At 40.5% G+C, this 20,341-nt stretch overlaps 1 protein-coding gene across 1 annotated transcript in view; it reads right to left on the bottom strand.

Moving 5' to 3' along the window:
• The window catches only part of galnt14 (UDP-N-acetyl-alpha-D-galactosamine:polypeptide N-acetylgalactosaminyltransferase 14 (GalNAc-T14)), a 63,387-nt gene that overhangs the window by 36,564 nt on the left and 6,482 nt on the right, over window positions 1–20,341 (bottom strand). Inside the window, exon 2 of the mRNA XM_079831260.1 lies at window positions 8,167–8,336. Coding sequence (XP_079687386.1) covers window positions 8,167–8,336 — 170 coding nt within the window. The remainder of the gene's footprint in view (window positions 1–8,166; window positions 8,337–20,341) is intronic.

Raw genomic sequence — 20,341 nt, forward strand, 5'->3', positions numbered from 1 at the left:
TAACTACTTGAGTAGTTTTCTCATCGAATACTTTTTTACTCTTACTCAAGTAAATATTACGATTGTTACTTTTACTTTTACTTGAGTAAATATTTCAGTAAGTACTTGTACTTTTACTTGAGTACAGATTTTGGCTACTCTACCCACCTCTGGCCACACCAATGGAAATAGTGCAAGTGACAAATAGGAAAAGGCAGGAAAAGCTCATTAAATAAGCTGCTCTAGTGAGTAATTGCTCTGCATGCTTTGCATATGTTTTATTGTTTGATATACGAAGAACAATGATAGGAACCGACAAGGAAGTTTATCGCGGAAATATGTATTCATGTCTCAGATGCTCAGCGGAGATGCAAATGTCCTTCAGGTGCTCCTTTTGTTATACACACAATAGGATGTGTAAGAGCTCTAGGGAACCGAGTGACACTGCTCCAACCTTGGCGAGGCAGAAAAGCCCAGAAGGCAATATGCCTTTTATTAAGCTTGAGAAATAAACAGTCCCAAAATATCCAAAGACCTCCAAAAATAAGCAGCCTTGTAAATGTTATTGATAAAGCAGTTGAAATAAGATACTGTATCATGGTTCTTCAAGTAATGAGCATGAGATCATCAGCCTGTGCTTGATTTGGAAGGATGCTAGTGTGAGGACACTGTCTAATTGGCTACTGCTGATGATCTGAGACACTTCCTCTCAGGCCTGCCACATGCACATGCCCATCATTACTAAACAGTGGGAGGAGAAACGGAGTGGTTGACTCTAATTAGAGGAAAAAATGACACTAGTCTGATTTAAAGCCTAAAACGCAAATCATAAAAACATCAAAGAAATATTGTCAACTGTTTCTGGAAGGCAGAAAATAAACACTGCAACTGTTTCACTACAAATATCAGTTAGGAAATACAAGAATTTCAGTTTCCTGTTATGTGTGAGTAAATTTTCAGTGACTGTCATATGACATACACCTGAATAAATTACATGTATTCGATTTTTCATGACAGTGTCCTTGCAATGTTAAAAATGTCTGGGGTGCTCAGCATAATGGTTTCCTATCATTGCGGGGATCTATCGATTGCAGTTGCTAACACTGTATTGATTTACAAATTCATAGTTTCACCATTGCCATGTAGGCTATTTGAATTCCATTATACAGCAGCCATAACTCACAATACAACTGAATTACAGTAACATTTCACTCATAACTGGCTATAAAAGGGTCCAGTCCCTGACTGCATTCATCTAGAAATGAAGGTAGATTTACAACAATAAATGTCGAATCTCTGCCAAATGTGATGTCTAAGAATGGCCATTAGAATAACCATAGACCAAATCTGAAGTTTAAATGGGTCATATCATAAATTTTGTCCACTGGGATGCACTTATGGTGTTATAATGGAGCTAGAATTGCTTCGTTAGAATAAAAATGTTTTTATCTGAATTATATTGGGAGGAGTTTACAAAATGTAGACAGTCACATATTGAAATGTATTCATCTCACTCAATGACTCACTGATAAAGACAGTCACTTGTTTTATTCTAAGGTTACATTTTTTATTATAAGGTTTTGAATGAATCGGTTAAATGATTCAATAACTCACAAAGACAGTTTCTTGATTCAGAATTGAAAGAATCAGTGTTTTGAACAAAAACTAAATTAATGATTCAATTACTCACTGATAAAGACCAGAATTTAATCAGCAGAAAGAGTCGCTGAAAAATCCCTACCACTAAAGCCTTGTTCACACTGTCAGTCCAAATCCCATTATTCCTTTATCCGATTGGAATCTGATCTACATGATAAACTGTCCACACTGTGTATCGCAACTGTTCAGATCTGATTTGTGTTTCATGTGGCTCTCTTTCGTTTTGTGGAATATCTGCGTTGGTTTCCATGGCAATGACGTTAAGGTGGTAGGACTACATAAAAAAAAAAACATGGGGTGCTTTGCAATGTTGTCTTAGAATATGACAATGTAGCTGCAGTGCTACCCTTACGAAAAAGAAGATTATTCAAGAGTGCTATTATTATACTTCTTTTAAACTAAAAATTAGAAAGTATACTTTCAGTCTACTTTTTATGTAATTCTCAGAAATATACTTTATGTATGATACTTGCAGTATATAACTACTAGTTTACTGAAAAAATACTTATAGTATTTGACTAGTAACTATCAGTATACCTATAAGTTCACTTGTCGTATAGTTGTAGTACAAACAAAAACTTGTATACACTAAAAAGTGGGCCAATTTGAAGAATACTTATTTTTTGTAAGGGTACTAATGAAGCAGAGACAGAAACAGAGGTTGCCATGAGCAGCTTTATTCCGTGCTGCCGTCTCTGCCGCACAGTGAAAGAAGTGAAGACACCTCATCACTGGTCCACAGAGATGTCTCCATTATATTCTAATTTTCTGCATGACCTGCACATTGACAACAACACAATGTAACCTTGTTTCTGCAATGACGTCTGATGTGTTTACGTTTCACATGGCGTGAGAAAGTGCACATGTAAGCTACATGAAATCCGATCAGAGAGATTTCAAACCACATTTGAATGTAGCTTGAAACAGATTTGTAAAAATCTGATTTCATGTGATTTTTTGCCGTTCGCACTTGCAAAATATGAACGGATTCCAAGCGTATATGCACAAGAATTGGATTTGGACAGATAGTCTGAACAAGGCTTAAGTTCCAGTGCTGTTGGACTGTCATCAGCACTCTATTTGACCAATCATTTGAGGATTCAAGGCCTGAAACTAACTGCTGTATAAAATGTAACAATTTAAAACAGGAAATCCTGATAATGTCCTGCTTTCTGGAAGAAGGTGCAACATAGACAGTGTCCTTTACAGAATTTTTCAAAGAAAATCATCAAGTCAGTCTGCAGTTTTTTAATAATCTTAAAAACTACAGGCCATCTTTGCCATGGTTATATTTCCACCCCCTCCCTGGTGTTTCATCAAGCCAACTCGGAAGCCTCTTTTTGAATTGAATAAATGGCAGCTTTAATGAACAACATTTGCAAAGCTCCTGGTGCCTGAGCTTATCTGTTATTAGCCCTTGAGGAATGGAAGTCCTTCTGAATTGAGGTTCATGTTAATTTCCTCTGGTGGTGGCTCTTTTCTCTGAAGCAAAATGAGGTTCAGGCACCAGGCTAAGTGAAAGGACCAGGGTCTTGCCACAGATGGCTGTCAAAGTTTCATTCTGCATTTGATTGAATGCTCTGCCAGTTTATACTAAGACGTAGCATTTTTGCCTTCCCCATATTGATAGGACTAAGCTTGCCTGAAAACACCTGAAGGAATGTGTAATTCTTTTTTCTTTATAAATCAATATTTTCAAACAATATAACTTTATAAGACACCATGTTAGGTTGCTTAATGTACTTTAATCTGATCATGCTGTATTGAAAATGCACCAAGATTCAACAGAAGCTTGTTAAAAGAGAACATATAAATCCAGCAAGGTTATATTTATTTATTGACTAAATATAGTCAACACAACACTAACACAAAAACCTTGCATGTATACTGAAGTCCAAAGCCACAATCAAACACTGGCTCTTGCTGGAACACTAGACTTATCCTTTGTTTGTCCAATTTCAGCTTAAGTTAATTAAGAGGTAACGTTGGCACTTTGATTGCATTTCCCAGGAAATTTCAATATTGTGCTACTGGTCAACAACGGCATGAACAATGACTGTGGTGTTCTTACTGTAATTACAAAGGCATTTGAGTCATGTAAGAGGAAGGAAGAAACGAGGGCTACATAGAAAATAGTCGACACCGGGGAAGAAAAAAAAGAGAGAGAGAGAGAGAGAGAGAGAGAGAGAGAGAGAGAGTATAGCATTGGAGCCTGCATAATGAGCCGCCTCCTCACCTTTTATCGGAGATTCTCTCTACTGTCTCCCAGCCCCTGCATGAATTATTTTATAGAGAATAATATTGCACCACTATAGAGGCCCCAACAGCTCTCTAGATGATTTCTTATAAACCTGACATACCTAGCCTACATATTTTTGGAGACATGTAACTGAGTATAGCCCATGGTTTTAGTTGACAAGGCACATTCATCAATAATTTTATGTTGACAAAACCTTTTCTGTTGTGGGTCTGTGGCTCATGTTATGAAATATGTCTGCAATTCTCAGAAAACCCTAATTAAGTTTTTTTTAGTTATTTGTTATTGGTACAAGCTGTAATTTATCTGTAATCTAAGCCTAGTCTGCTACTAAGGTAATACATACATAAATAATACATTCATAAAATTGTATTAATAGTAAACATTGAAATATATAATGGAATTAATATGTATATTACTTTTAATCCAATAAAAATGAAAAAGTGATTAAAACTAAGAACTTGCAGAAAGGCAAAAAAAAAATCTACAGATTTAATCTGAGCACAAACTTGAACAAAATCGTACAAAACTTTATGTAAAAATAAATGACTCATTTTCGTATTTTGAACCCAAGCCATGATGTTGAGAATGTTATGATCGAAGTTCTTGTTTATTCAAAGAATGCAAATAAAAGATTCTTCAGATGTTTACACGAGACTTTGACCCTGTTTAGACCTGGATTTAATATATAATCATATGTGGACAGCACTGATCTCTGATACACATTTAGAGTCAGAAACACGTGACCATATAGTGTAAATGATTGTGCGTCCTGATGTGAGACAACAGTGAAAGACAGCTTACTCATCTATCAATCATCCACTGCAATAAAACAAAGAGTTTTAAACTTGTTTAAAGCTACTCTTAAGTGTAGCTTTAAAATAAATACAATACATGCAAATTCCTGGGAATCCCTGTAAGCATAACATTTGTAGTGAGCTTAAAGGGGTACTTCAGTGCTGGGAAGATGAATGTGTATTTAAACTGGGTCCTTTATGTAGTAGAAATGTGAAATTATTTTTGAATTTGGTGCCCTCTAGACTGAGAAAAGGCAGAAAATGTATTTTTGTCTCATGTGGATGTAAGACAACAACTCCCAGAATGCACTTGCTTCGCTGCCCAACGAGGCCACTCCCAAAGCCACGGCTACTGGTTATCACATTCCCACCATTACACCGCCCCCACCGTTGTTTTGATTTTCATAGTAATACAATTATTTAGTTCAGTTAGAGAATAGACACTACAATTAAAAACTGAACGTGTCTTTTCAATAAAGTGTGAGTGAGCCGAACGAAAGTCACGGCACAAACGCAGCAGGAGTCAGATTTCATTCATCACGAGAGCGAAGAGCTGAGGTGAGCGCGGCAGTCCTTCATGACGCGTGTCCAGTCTGGCGCGTATTCAGATCACATTTGGAAGCTTAACTTTCATAAGAATTCATTGAAAAGTTGAAACACTCACTTTGCTCCGCACCGCCCGTTATGAATGCCCGAGCTGACCGGCAGCGCGCATTCTGTGAGTGAGATCCTACCCCTATGGGCGGGTTGATAACATGCGGAACTAGCTCCTTCTACTGGCTGTAGTCTCTAGCCTCTGGCCAAAAAATCCTCAGATGATGCAAAATGACGATATTTAAGTCATCTAAAGATTTTTTCCAGAAATAAAATGCAAAGTTCTCTCGTCTCAGGGGGACATGAGGGGGGAAAGTATGATAATTCAAATATACTACCGGGTTTCTACAAGGGGTGTAACGGTACACGTATTGGTACCGAACCGTTTTGGTACAGGGCTTTCGGTTTGGTGCACGGTGAACGGTATCCGGATGCAATCTTTAACAGTTAACAGGCTTGTTTTAAGCGCGGAACACACTTCAATCCGAGTTCCCACACGGACATATTAAGTATTCAGTTCATTTTATCACGAAATTCAAACGATAAATGCAGTTTTGACGCTCTTTAATGTGGCGTGACTGATCACTGATCACAGTTCAAGTGTGAACGCGATCGATCATCTCTTCCTAAAGAATAAACATGAACAAACATCTGAAGGTATGTTGAGGATACAATACAACTTACAGTCACATATCATATGTGGTGTAATCGCTCAATCAGTATTCAACGGCGGAAAGACCTAAATATAACTGCTTGTAAACAATGTAATGTAGCATCACATTTAACTCAGGCAGTCATTCAGTGTCCACAGAATTTGATTCACTAGGAAAATCAACTCTTTCATTAAATACTGTATATGCACTATATATTAGCCTATATATACATTATATTATATTCTACTTAACCTGTTAGTGATGTCTTGATTATTTCATGTATGTTTAAATAAACCTGTCATGAAAATGACAGACACTGTGTATAAATGATTATATTTCAACAACGAATTGGAGAAAAAAACTTTTATAATTAGATTTAGAAGTTATTGCAAAAACTGCTTTCATTTTCAAGTTTTCATGTTTGTGTACTGTTATTTGAGTGTTGATTATTATACCTAAAAATAAATAGCAACTGAATTTAGGCTAATAGTTTGGGCTCTGTTGTTAAACTTTAATATTAATGTGCAAGTAAGGGCTCCCTATATAGTTTACAGCAATATCTTCAATAAACTTTTAGTTATAATTTAATTAATTTGAGGACAGACACTTTTTTCCAGTAAACCACTGTTTAATAAAAAATAATTAAAAAGGAATTTTTTAAAACTGCTGTACCGAACCCGTACCAAACCGTGACTTCAAAACCGAGGTACGTACCGAACCGTCAGTTTTGTGTACCGTTACACCCCTAGTTTCTATTGATACAAAGCTTAATGCTAAACCGCTGAAGTAACCCTTAAAAATGCAAGTATACTTGGAAGCAACAGTGTGTTGGCTTTCATTCTTCAACATGACACCTTCCCCTCAATGAATATTATCACAAGTGGTAACATGAGGTGCACATATGAGAAAATCTGTCAAAGCTGATCATTGCAAACTAATTACCCAAGATGGATGTTAATACCAGGTGTAAACAGGGTAAACATGAAAAGAATCCAGAAATAGCTGAAAAATTAAATAGGGCCCTCTGCCTGACTGAAGTGACATGCACTAATGAGTGAGCGACCTCCCACAGCACTGCAGAGGGTGAAAATGTACTGTGGCCAAGAGCGGTCTCATTTCATGAGCTACAAATACCATGAGGTCATGTTGCCACCAAGAGCTGCCAAATATCACAGACATCTGTCTCATTAAGAAGCTTATATACAATAACCAGTGCAAGAGAAAGCATGTTAACACTTAAATGAATTGTATCTGCTGAATATCTGAAAGAGCACAAACCATATCTGTTTTGTTTAAATTATAAATTTGTTAGCATTGCATATGGCAGAGGGTGAGCAAAATGTGGTTGTGGCTGATGGAACAGCAACACAATACCAAAACAATTAAATGATCCTGCCAAAATCTTATTCTACTGTTCAAAAGTTTGTGGTCAGCGTCAGTATCATTCTTTTTAAAGAAATTACTATTCTATTACCATTAAATTGATCAAAAGAGACCTTTATAAAGGATACAAAAGATTTCTATATAAGAAAAATATTTTTCTGATCAAATAATCCTGAAAAAAGTAACAGTTTCCACAAAATGTGTAGCACAACTCTTTTCAACATTAATAATAATAAGAAACATTTCTTGAGAACCAAATCATCATATTAGAATGATGGATCATGTGACACTAAAGACACTAAAGGAATAAAATATATTTTACAATACATTAATATAGAGAACAGTTATTTTAAACTGTAATAATATATTATTACTGTTTTACTATAATTGTGATCAAATAAATGCAGTCTGTGTGAGCATAAGAGACTTCTTTCAAAAACATTGAAAATATTATCGACCCCAAACTTTTGAACTGTAGTATAAATGCATCAAGTATAGCATGCCGACCTTAAAGAACCTGAGAATCACTCACTACCCAGCCATGAACCACTCATGAAAAAATCCTTATTCTTTTTTATCTCAGTACACCTTTCATCAGTTTCTAAAAGTTTTCAAGAACTCACAGATGCACCTTCATTAATTTAATATGAACCGTGTGGATATTATATATAGATCACACACACACACACACACACACACACACACACACACACACACACACACACACACACACACACACACACACACACACACACACACACACACACACACACACACACACACACACACACACACACACACACACACACACACACACACACACACACACACACACACGGCTTACCTGTAATGTCGGGTGTCTCTAAGTGCTCTGTTGCTGGGGATTCTCTCGCTCTCTCTTTGATTGAAGGCATACAGACTGTAGGGGTCCTGGCCTGGCTTCCATTTGTGAGCATTGAGGTAGCTTTTCTCTTCAAACTCTTCCAGCAGGTCATCCCACTCAGCATCTGAAATCTACAACATAATGGAAACGCAGCAGTCAGATGTATTGTAATCATTTAGTCTATTCATTTTTCACTGTCTGTTGTCTTGTTCCACAGAAATACTGGAAGTCAAAGACACATCAGTTGCATAAGTTAACCCTACAGGTCTGACCAAACAAAAAGCCTAGCATCTTTGAGTTTCGAATCTAAAATCGGCAACAAACAAATAAATAACAATCCACTGCAAAATCCAAGAATCTGGGCATGTTCATTCTGTGAAAAGAAACGTTCTGTTAAAAAGTGGGGAAAGTAAATAAAGTGGCTGTAGGCAATATTCCCAATTATCATAAGAAAGTCATTAATATTTCAGCATTCTGCAGCACCAAACCCCTTGAAATATAAAGCACATGGCAAGCTGTAGTCACACATTTTGAGGGTGGAACACGCTACGTCTTGGAATCCATAAGGCCATATCAATCATAATTTAATAAACCTCCACATTTTGCACCGACAGCAGCTTGAGAGTTTCCATGTTTTCCCACTTATTATTTCCTTGAGCTTTTTTTGCTGATGTTAGACCATTAAGGGGACTGGAGGCTGTTGGTTATGGTTGGGGCTAGTGATTACCCATGCCAGCAGGTTGCTAGTTTCTCCCCAGACGCCTGTATGAATGCTGACTGATGATGATACTTCCTTCTCTCCTGCGTTTCCAAATGCAGCTACTGCCCTCCATGGAAATAATTGCTACTAGCATTCATATTTGTGTAGAGATTCTGCTTAAAACAATAGAGAGGGTTGTTACTCTGAAAACACACATCATAAATCAATAACCCATACGCACGTCATGCTCATGTTTCAGAGGTATTGCTAATTTAGGACTAAGGGGGTAGAGAGAATTTTTTTTTTTTAAAAAGCCTAGATTTTCTAAAAATATAAGCCTTAGTGAGGCTTGTGTACAGACATGTAAAAAATCTAACAAATATAATTAGAAAAAGTAATCTGTAATGTAACAAAGTACCCAAAAAATGTAAATACCTGAAAAGACATCAACCACAATCCTGTCACTTGGAGTAATGTTAAGAAATGCACTTTTTCTGCAATAAAACAACATTAATATTAAGCTATAACATTGTACTTCTGGACCAAGTGGGCTTCAGGGCATTGTAAAAAAAGCTCACACGCCTTTTCACAGTATTGCGTGTGTCGGTGTGTGGTCGGAATGTCATGGCCCGCTGCTTTACAACAGCCACAACAGCATCTTTACAGCCAGTAATAGTGGTGTATAATTGCACAGATCTGTTTCTTTAGACTGCTTAGCATGATAATGGCTGGGCTTTTAATTCAGCTCGCCAATTCAGTTTCCCAGCCATATTGGTTTCAGATAATATTGACGTTTTTTTTTCTCTCAGAAACTGTTGGTTTCTGTTTGTCTTAAAGTCAGGCTGATATTAAAATGTAGAGACACATTCTGATAATACAAATAATATGCAAATGTTCTCATTAGGAACCTGCAAAAAAAAAATCCCCTCAAACCAGTTCAGCACAATCCTGTCCTGCAGCCAATTTCACTGGATAAAGTAGGGTGTAGGGTACAGTCAGGGACCCTGGCTCATACACACTGATGACTATTTCCGGCGACATGACAATGTCCTCATTATGCAACATCACTACAGGTATTTATGACCAAAAGAAGAACTAATATCTTTCTGATATCTCTCTTTAAAATATTATTTAAAGTACATTATGGTAAATACTTTGCATGTTACATATATGTGATACATTTAAGCCGTAAATAAATTATAAATGTTAAATTATAAATGTTAGATTATGTTCACAACCTGTCCCAGCAAGAAATAGCCGTCTATAGATTTTCTATATTTTCTATATTTTATATCTTCTATATTTACTATAGATCCGGTTATGAGTAACCCACTTCCAGCCAAAATAACCTTGAATTTGGTAACATGTAATTTTTGCCAAAGTAACTTGCGAGATATATGATATTCTATCATGTAAGCAGAGTCAACAGTGATTACAAAGTGTTTGGTTTCATTTCTTTGACATGTTCATGTTTTAAACGACGAGTCTATTCTTTGGCTATGGTTAGACGTCTATTAAATTTTCACTGAAAGCCCAAGTTTTGCCATGTTTTAGCCTAGACGTCAGGGCTGTGTTTGGATGGCTATTAGACGTCTTTTAGCAGAGTATGTATTCAAAATATTCTGAAATAATTAAATAATGTTTTGTATAAAAAAAAAAAACCATATAGTGCGTGTCATTATGTGTAGTGAGTTGGTTCACGTGATTTATGTTTCACGCTTCACAAGTTATGTTAAGGGAACTTAGTTAGCATCGATGCTCCCTGGTTTTCACAGCCAATTGTGGGACTTTTTAGAGAGCAAACGTTTCAGTGCACTGGTAGGATTTTCCGATTGAGATAGCCCTTAAAATGGCTGACTCCCTGATCAGTGCCCTGATACTGAACTAAAGAGCTGATTGAGAAACACCTAGGTTTTAGTATTTGATGTTGAGTAGGCACGGAGTTTTCAAACCTGTCCAGGAGCACCCCCAGCACTGCATATTTTGTCTTCCTCATTTAACACACATGATTCAACTCATCAGCTCATTAGTAGAGACTGCAAGACCTGAAGTGGGTGTGTCAGATAAAGAAGCCATACAAAATGTACAGTAATGGGAATGATCCAGCACAGGTTTGAAAACACCTGGGCTGCATCCGAAATCGTATACACTCTTGAGTAGGTACTTATTTTTAATAAGTAATTACTTCACGACCGCTAATAATGTATGTTCAATATAGTATGAATTTGTATAATATGAATATAATCCGGACGTACTTACGCCATGCTGTCAATATCAAGTTATCTATCAGCATCAGTTGCGCCGTTTCACCGCCATTCACAAATCCAATCCCGTGGCCTCATGTCCATCGTATGCACACTTCAAAATCTTGTTGGAAGTAGGTCATCCGGGTACTTTTTGTCTACTCTTTTATGAATACTGTACTTCTTTTGTCACAAACTGTTTTCCGTCTACTAGTCGGGAAGTATGCGATTTCAGATGCAGCCCTGGTGTAAGCAATCAGTACTGTGATTGACATGACCAATTCAATCTTTAGGATCGGATGCGGGAAGGAGTTTGCACTGAAATAGTTTGGGGGGGGGGGGGATCATGTGAATAATTAGGGACCTCAATCAAATGAGTCTCTCAGGAGGTGTTCACACAGGAGTCCTTTTTGTGTTCAAACACAACTGGACAGAGTACTACAGAATAGAACAGAACACAGACAGTTTTTACAAAGCTGAACGTGTTTTTTTACATGATTTGCTGGTTTAGAAATGCAATCTGAATCCAAAAACGCGAAGCTCTTCTTCAACAGAAGCCTGCAGATATCAGCAAATACTGTATAGGCTGAATATCTATAACCTTTATTGCACAAAACATAATAATGGGAACAAATTCAATTTTAAAGTAGGCGATTTAAAGGTGTCCTAATATGCAAAATTCACTTTTACATGGTGTCTGGACATAAATGTGTGTTGGTAGTGTGTGTACACAACCACCCTATAATGGTAAAAATCTACCATAAAAATAAAAAAAATCACACACACTTTTAGTATATAAAAGTATACGTAAGTGTAAAATAAGTGTAACAGTAGTAAACTTTAAGTGCACAACTAGGTTTCTCATTTTTACTCATTTTATTATAGCTTCATGCATCTTGTTTATCAACATTTAAATGTGGGTAGGTTTCATAAAGAAAGGCAACATTTTTAACAAAAAGCTAAGAAAATTTTATTTTTGTCAAAGACTTTGTCCGGATCAGATTCAGAATGATGATCAAAACACAGATGGAGTAGATCGAGTCCATCAGCACCTCCAAAGCTTCACAGTCGTTTCCTCTTCATGGGTTCAACATTTAATTTGATAACATTAGGCAATTTTGATTTACATGCCATTTAATTTTTGATGATTGCGTTATTTTACATTTGTGTGAGCAATCTTGTATCACTTGTTTCAGCTTCTTCTTCTCCTGTATTTTAATCTGGAGATTCTGGACTAGAAGATGCATCATAGCGTATACCGTATAACAGTGAAAACATGGATAGCTGAGGGAAAGAGTACATTTTAAGTAAATTCCTATGTACACTACCAGTGGACTAGCCTACACAAAAATTCAGATATGCAGAATTAGGAACATATCTGTTTTATATCAATATTTGAATCAATATTTTCAAACAATGTAAGTTTAGTAAGACTGTTTGTAAAACTATGTAAAAAAGTATAATTAATAGGCTACTAGATCAAAAGATTAAACACAATTACAAGCCAGGTATACTTTGAATACTTAATTATACTTTTAAGTATTTTTAAGTATATCTCGATCAAAAGATTGAGTACAAGTATTACCTGCCCCGGAAAGGTCACGCCTCTTACCATAACGGGGAGATGCATGTGCTCAAAGTACAGCGTCCCTGAAGGCCAAACTAAGGTGATTTGACTCCGGGATGAAAATAACAGCGTCTCGACGACATGGCGACAAACAAACTACAAACGCAACCGAACGCAACACTTCCTCTTCTCCACGTGGGAGAGCAACAAGACCACGCCCCCTTTTTTGCGTATTTTTGTGGGCGGAGGTTAGTCAACAAACTGTTCTACTGACGTCATTAAAGCAGGAAGTACAGGGATGTAGTCCAAACCGGCCGTTCGCTGTAGGCTTTGAAAGGGAAATTCTGTTAAATAAAATATCTCGCTTGGCATTGAACTTTGAGCTTTATAATTTTACAGGTATTATTTATGCTCTAACAGCAACATTACACAATAACCAGAGCCATAGAGAGAGAGAGTTGCGACAACTCCATAGACTCCAATGGAACGGTTTTTTTTACAGCAATGGCGGCTCGCGGAGACTCTCAATAGTTCCCGGAAGTAGCAGCCGCGCCATAGAGTTACAGCAGAACAGACCGTTTGTGATGCACTTTTAAAAGGTAAGACGTTTAATCAGTAAGATTTTAAATGATCAGCACATTTTAATCAAAATAACTTGTACATTAAAGCCTGCTTGTGTAGATTATTCATCATTAAAAAAATATATATTTTAAAAACAACATCGCTGTAACTACATACTCATGCTACATACACATGTCGATGTGTAATAAAATTATTGAAAATCAATGCATTTATTGACTATCAATTACCAAAAAGCGCAGTTCTGTCACTGTGACTATCAATTCGAATTGCCCGTCAAAGCACTTCCTGGAACTATTCGAGGTCTACATGAATCACGTGACTATCAAGCGTTTTGAACTTCCGTTGTCGCAACTCTCTCTCTCTATGGCTCTGACACTAACTAAAGTTTGAAAAATGGGATCACTAAGAACAGGACCTTTAAGTATATTTCTGAGAAGTACATAAAAAGTAGACTGAAAGTATACTTTCTTATTTTTTAGTTTAAAAGAAGTATACTAATAGAACACTTGAATAACCTGAAACACTTGAAATAATCTGCAGTGGATGAATCAACTATACAATCCTTAGTTCTTAGTTAAAGGTTAAAAATTATCAAAAAAGTCCACATTCAGTTGCTATTTATTTTAAGATATAATAATTAACACTCAAATAAAAAATGTGTGTACAAACATTTAAACTGCACACAAGATAAACAATTCACATGCGCTCTGCGCTTGAAGGGAGGCGGCTACCGCGATCTGTCACGCCACATTTTGTGAGAAAATTTGAAAGAATATTGCGATTTATTGGATGATAGGCACACTACAAATAATATTTAGTGAAATTTTGTTCATGGATCAATAAAAAACAGCATAGGCTAATAAATTGATTCTTGGGATTTGAAGGCACAATGTGTAAGATTTTTGTAATAAAATATCCCAAAACCAACAAAGTGTATCCCAAAAGTTACCAAGGATTTATAAATTCGATAATTCTTATTTTAAATTATGGCTCGTCCCTTGTCATTGTCGCTATAAATTATGTAATATCCAAGTTTTTTTTGGTAGAAACCATGGCAACACACATGGACAAATGCTTAAGCACGCTGCTGTTGTGTCGTTCAGTCATCATGGATCACGATTATACAATGGAGAGTACAGAAAATCCCCAAAAAATGTAAACATAGATCAACTGAAGCCCCAATATACTTCACTTTCCATAGATGTGTGTGTGCGTGAGCCTTTCAAAGTATACTTCTTTGACCGTGAGCGCGGATAGACGCGTTCTGCGCTTGCGCACTATCTTGTGGACATTTGTTTTCAAGCACTCATTTCACTCGCTGTTGTACGGAAGCGGACGGCTGAAGTGTACTTTGGCCTTGAGACAAGCAGGCTTTGTGACAAATGGAGAAATAAAACAAGGATCAATATCAGCGTGGCGTTTTTGAGAGGGAGAGAGCTTCGCGATAAACTTCGACTTGACAGAAACTCCGCTCTCGCATGTTTTTTAATAGACAGGTATAAGCAAATATTTATTGTATATGATTCTGTGTGGGTTATGCAGATGAAATTACACGTACAGTTATATTGCACTTTGTTTGTACTTCTGTAAAAAAGGCCCCCTTGTGGCCGCTAAGCATCAGACACTTTACTGTGACTCTCTCTCCCTCCTACTAGAAGACGCCTCGCTTCACCTGGACTATTAGCCAATCACAAGTGACTCAGGATCGCTGCACGCTGGTAGCATTCTGTCCGAGACTTTGCCAGTAGTTTAAATTAACCGCACGGACTTGCAACCCGCCTTGATACAACTGCTTTATTCTGTGTGCGTCTTTACAAGTAAGAATCAGTATTTTGTTGATCTTTTACTGTCATTGCTAAGGATAGATTGGTAGTGTTTTGTCTGTTTAGTGTTGCTAACTGTAAGCTCAGGCTTTCCTGCCCGGTTAGTCCTCGTATCGTGATACTTCTTTCTATCAATGTATAGGTTGCCACTCGGGCATTATTCTTTGGTTACACATTGTAGAATACCAGTTAAGCACCTTCTGCATAGTTTGCGGTGATATTCGCCTTCAATCTAGTTAATTGGTTATAGGGCACGCACCTCCCGCATGTACGCTGGTCGTCACGTGACACCTCTCTGAGCGGCCTGATGCAGTTATTTATATGACCAGCAGATGGAGCCATTGTATAGCGAATGGTTCATAATTACTCATTGTTATAGTTGTAGCTGCTTAGACCTACAGTACAGCCCTTTTCATTCTTTAATGCTAGTTTTGGCCATGTTAAAATATAATTGTATTTATTTCTGTTACATTATTAGAATAGGATGCAGTTAATACAAATAGAGGTTTGTTGCATGAGAACCATTCATTTGCATCCAACTAATTATGTTTGTTTTATTTTTTTATTTGTTCAGAACCACTCCTCACTGTACATATTCAGCCATGCAGTTGTGCATTCAATAAATACTTCCAATGAAGAAAATCTTGCGTGATTCTGACCGATCACCCGCTGTGAGCTCTACTTAACGATCCTCACACTCTCTGAATCAAAGAAGCCAGTCCTCTTCTACAAAAGTGGTCCTTCGAGCCGGAGCCAGAGCCTGCAGCGGAGCAAGATGTCTACCACCTCGGATAAAGAGTCTAGTGCTCGATGCAGGAGGCAGCGGTCCCTCCCTAACTACTTGCAAGATTATGACTTATCTGATCTCCCGACCAGATCTCAAACCAAGAAGCCTTCTGAGTCACCGTCCAGAGAGCGGCTAGACGAAGAGGACCACAGTAGATCTGATTCACGCTCTGCAACCCCAGAAGGTCAGCTGCACCACAGCCCAGTGCGATGGTCAGTCACTGATAAAGGGGAATCTTCTGCAGATGAGTGGAGAAGGGAGTGCCGCTTACTAGAGCGAGAAAGGGAAGATCTTCTGGCATCAATGAAGGAATTAAAATTACAGAACGAACAGCTCAAAGCCAGAGCGGAGCCCAGCAAGTCCCGTTCAGAGCTACGTACTGTAGCTGCCAGAGATAGACTTTGCCGAGAAGGGCTGGATTATGGAGGTGCTTCAACCCAGTATAAATCAGTCTACTTCCGGGACAGGGAGACACCACCACAACGGTCCTCTGACAGGCGTCATGGCCACAGTAGAGAGACAAAGGACTACAGGGAATCAACCAGGTATGACTCTCCTTCACCTAAGCGCTCTCCCGATCCAATACGCACCAAGCACCAGGCCTCGCGACGAAGCGATGAGTCCAGAGAAGGGCGCTACAGTTCTCATTATAATTATGAGCAGTGCAGCCACCGCCGCTCACCTGAGCGCTACGCCAGCTACAGAGACTCTTGTTATTCCTCCAGAGAATACAGAGAACCATCATGCCGAGGTGACTACTCTCCTGCACACCGTTACAGCTACTCTCCAGACCAGCGTGAGAGACGTAGACCCCCTTCACCTCGGCACGAGCCCAGACGCCGACGCTCAGTGACTCCCCCTGGTGGACAGGAAAGAACCTACAGAGGGCCCACTCCTACAATCCCAAACTTCAACCGTCCTAACCCAAGAGACTTTGCAAGACTCCGTATTGCCCTAGACAATCTCCTTCCAAGGGATGCCACTGAACGTTTCAAGTTCCAGATATTAGTGGATCATCTGAAGCTGGAGGAAGCATTGTTGGTGGCAGATTCCTATAGCAATTCAGACTACCCCTTCACTGACACTATGGCAGCTTTAAACCAGCAGTACGGGCAACCACACCAACTCGCCCTTCAGCGTATTGCTGAATTGATGGACGGCCCCAACATTCAGAGTGGAGACATCAAGTCATTTAGGTTGTTCGCCCTGAACGTCAGATCACTGGTGAGCATGTTGGAGCAGCTCGGTTTAAAGGGGCAAGTTGAGCTGGACTGTGGTTCTCATGTCACCCGTCTACTGGGCAAGCTACCGCACGACCTGAGGTCCAGTTTCAGGCGCTACATCCACCCGCTCCGTATTCCTATCCCCACTCTTCTGGACCTGGCAGATTGGTTGGAATACGAGCTCCAGATCCAGGAGGATATAGCACAGTATCGCTTGAGAAAGGACACTGGATCTAAGCCCAAAGATATCAGGAGTACTGTCAAGTCGTCACCTAAGGCCTCAGTCCTCATGCTGGGGGCTGAACCTAAATCGATTAGGGAGTCGGCCAAATTCACCCCTCCAACCATTCTAGATGCAAAGAAGTTCTGCCCATTCTGTGAGAACTACAAGCACACTCTGAATAATTGCGCAAATTTCAAACTGCTCAGCGCCACCCAGAAACGTAACTGGATTCAGGACAACAACCGATGTTGGCGATGCGGCCGAGAACACAGATCAGCTGAATGTGATCTGAAGATGTGTTGTAAAACATGCAACAGCAGACACCTGCTTGCTCTGCACGATGTCAGCGAGAGAAGGCCTGACCAGGTGAAGTCTAGTGAAAGCAAACCTTTGTCCATACCAAGTGCAGACCAAGTGTTATACATTGGCAAGCCACCGCAGGGCCATCGTGTGCTTCTCAAGGTCAGTAAAGTTATCCTCCGCCATGGTGACCAAACTCTAGAGACATACGCTGTGCTAGACGACGGCTCCGAGCGCACCCTGCTCCTCCAACCGGCTGTCCAACAACTGGGACTTGAAGGCCAGCCCGAGGACTTGCCCCTGCGTACAGTTAGACAGGAGCTGCAGACGCTTCATGGGGCGGCTGTTTCATTTAGCATTTCTCCAGCCTGTTCTCCAGCCATGGTATACAACATCCAAGGAGCCTTTACCGCACCCAAGCTCGGGCTAGGCCAGCACACGTATCCCTTCAAAGCACTGCAGAGTAAATACAGACATTTGAAGAAACTTTCTATCCCTTCATTCAAGGACATTGTCCCACTACTGCTCATTGGCTCAGACCACCCTCATTTGGTGACTCCAGTTGAGCCAGTCATCTTTGGTCCCCCTGGTGCACCGGTTGCTGTCCGCACCCGTCTCGGATGGACGCTGCAAGGTCCAACCAATAATCTAAAGCAGTACCTAATCGAACAACGCTGTCTTTTCACCACCTTTGGGGCACCTCCGGCTGACATCTACCAGCATGTTGAGAGGCTGTGGCAGCTGGACGTCCTTCCATGGCGCAGCGAAAAGGCCAGTACGAGGTCACGGCAGGACAAGGAGGCCATTGAATGCTTGGATAAACAGACGGTGCGAGTACAGGTTAATGGTGTCCACCGCTATGCTACTCCTCTCCTCCGCGTGAAGAACTTTCCCCAGCTCTGCGCACCAAAGGAGGCAGTACTTCCTCAGCTTCGGAACACGGAAAGGCGGCTGGCGAAGAACCCTGAGATGGCCCAAGTTTATAACGCAGAGATCCAGAGACTTGAACAGGCTGGTTATGTAGCACAACTACCCCCTGGCACAGAGAACACCTCAAGCAGCTGGTACATCCCTCACCACATTGTCGAGCACAATGGCAAGCACAGAGTGGTTTTTAATTGCTCTTTCCAGTACAGCGCCGCTGACTTGAACAAACTCCTGCTCCCTGGTCCAACCCTAGGTCCATCACTCCTTTCAGTTCTCCTGCGATTCAGAGAACATTGTGTGGCCTTCAGCAGTGACATACGGGGGATGTTTCACCAGGTCAGGCTCCTTCCAGAGGATGAGCCTCTCCTCCGCTTCCTCTGGAGGGAGCTCAAGCGTGATGAACAACCTACAGTCTACCAGTGGAAGGTGCTTCCCTTCGGCACTACCTGTAGCCCCTGCTGTGCTACATATGCCCTACAGAAACACGTCACCGACCATACTCAGCCAGCTGATGCAGTGAGAGACTCTGTGTTAAGACATTTCTACGTGGATAACTGTCTACAAAGCGTGCCTACAGTTGAAGATGCCAAGCCCATCATTGACAAGCTGCAGACTCTCCTTGCCGAGGGAGGCTTTGAGCTACGCCAGTGGGCCAGTACACATCCAGACACCATCCGTCACCTCCCTGCTGAGGCAAGATCAGCTAGTGCTGAAAAGTGGATCGCCCAAGGTCACCCAGGCCAAGAAGAATCAGCCCTGGGCCTGCAGTGGGACTGTCGAGAGGACACTCTGTCCTTCAAGTGTCGAGAGGCTTTAGCCACTGAAGAAGTCGTCACTATGCGCTCCATCTATAAAGTGGTGGCAAGCCAATATGACCCCCTTGGCTTTCTAGTACCTTACACCACCAGAGCCAAAGTTGTCATCCAACACCTGTGGGACAAAAAGCGGGACTGGGACGACCCTGCTCTGCCAGATCACCTGCTAGCTGCATGGAGAGAGTGGGAGGACGAGTTACCTCATCTACAGAGCATAGCACTTCCGAGGTGTTACACTGGCCATGAGTTAGACTCTCCCACCTGTGAACGTGAGATCCACGTGTTCTGTGATGCCTCAGAGCGAGCCTATGGCTCTGTGGCATACCTCCGAACCGAGAATCCTCATGGAGTCGTCCAAGTAGCTTTCGTCACTGCAAGATCCAGAGTTGCTCCAAAAAGGCAGCAGTCAATCCCACGCCTGGAGTTATGCGCTGCTCTGACCGGAGCACAAATGGCTCAGATCCTCAAATCTGAACTCACACTGCACATCAAGCGGGTGGTGCTCTGGTCGGACTCTACCACCGTGCTCCAGTGGCTACAGTCGGAGTCATGCCGATTCAAAGTGTTTGTTGGTACACGCGTGGCAGAGATCCAGGATCTCACTGAGGGCGATACATGGCGGTATGTGGATTCTGCGCAGAACCCTGCCGACGACATAACACGCGGCAAACCTCTCGACACATTGACACCAGACAGCCGCTGGGGGCAGGGCCCAACCTTCTTGTGTTGTGCCCCCGACAAATGGCCACAAAGTCCTCAGATCCAGAAAGAGGCAGAGCAGGGTGAAGAGCTCAAGAAACCTCATTTCTGCGGCCTCACCACTACCGCGCCAAGTCATCTCCCGGACGCTAAGCAGTTCTCGTCCTTCAGAGACCTCCTGACTGCCACAACAAAGACTCTACATGGGGCGGCCTCAGGCAACGTCACAAGCTACAGCCAAGCCCAG

The sequence above is a fragment of the Gobio gobio genome (genome assembly GCF_949357685.1).
Source record: "Gobio gobio genome assembly, chromosome: 12".
Classification (NCBI taxonomy): Eukaryota; Metazoa; Chordata; class Actinopteri; order Cypriniformes; family Gobionidae; genus Gobio; species Gobio gobio.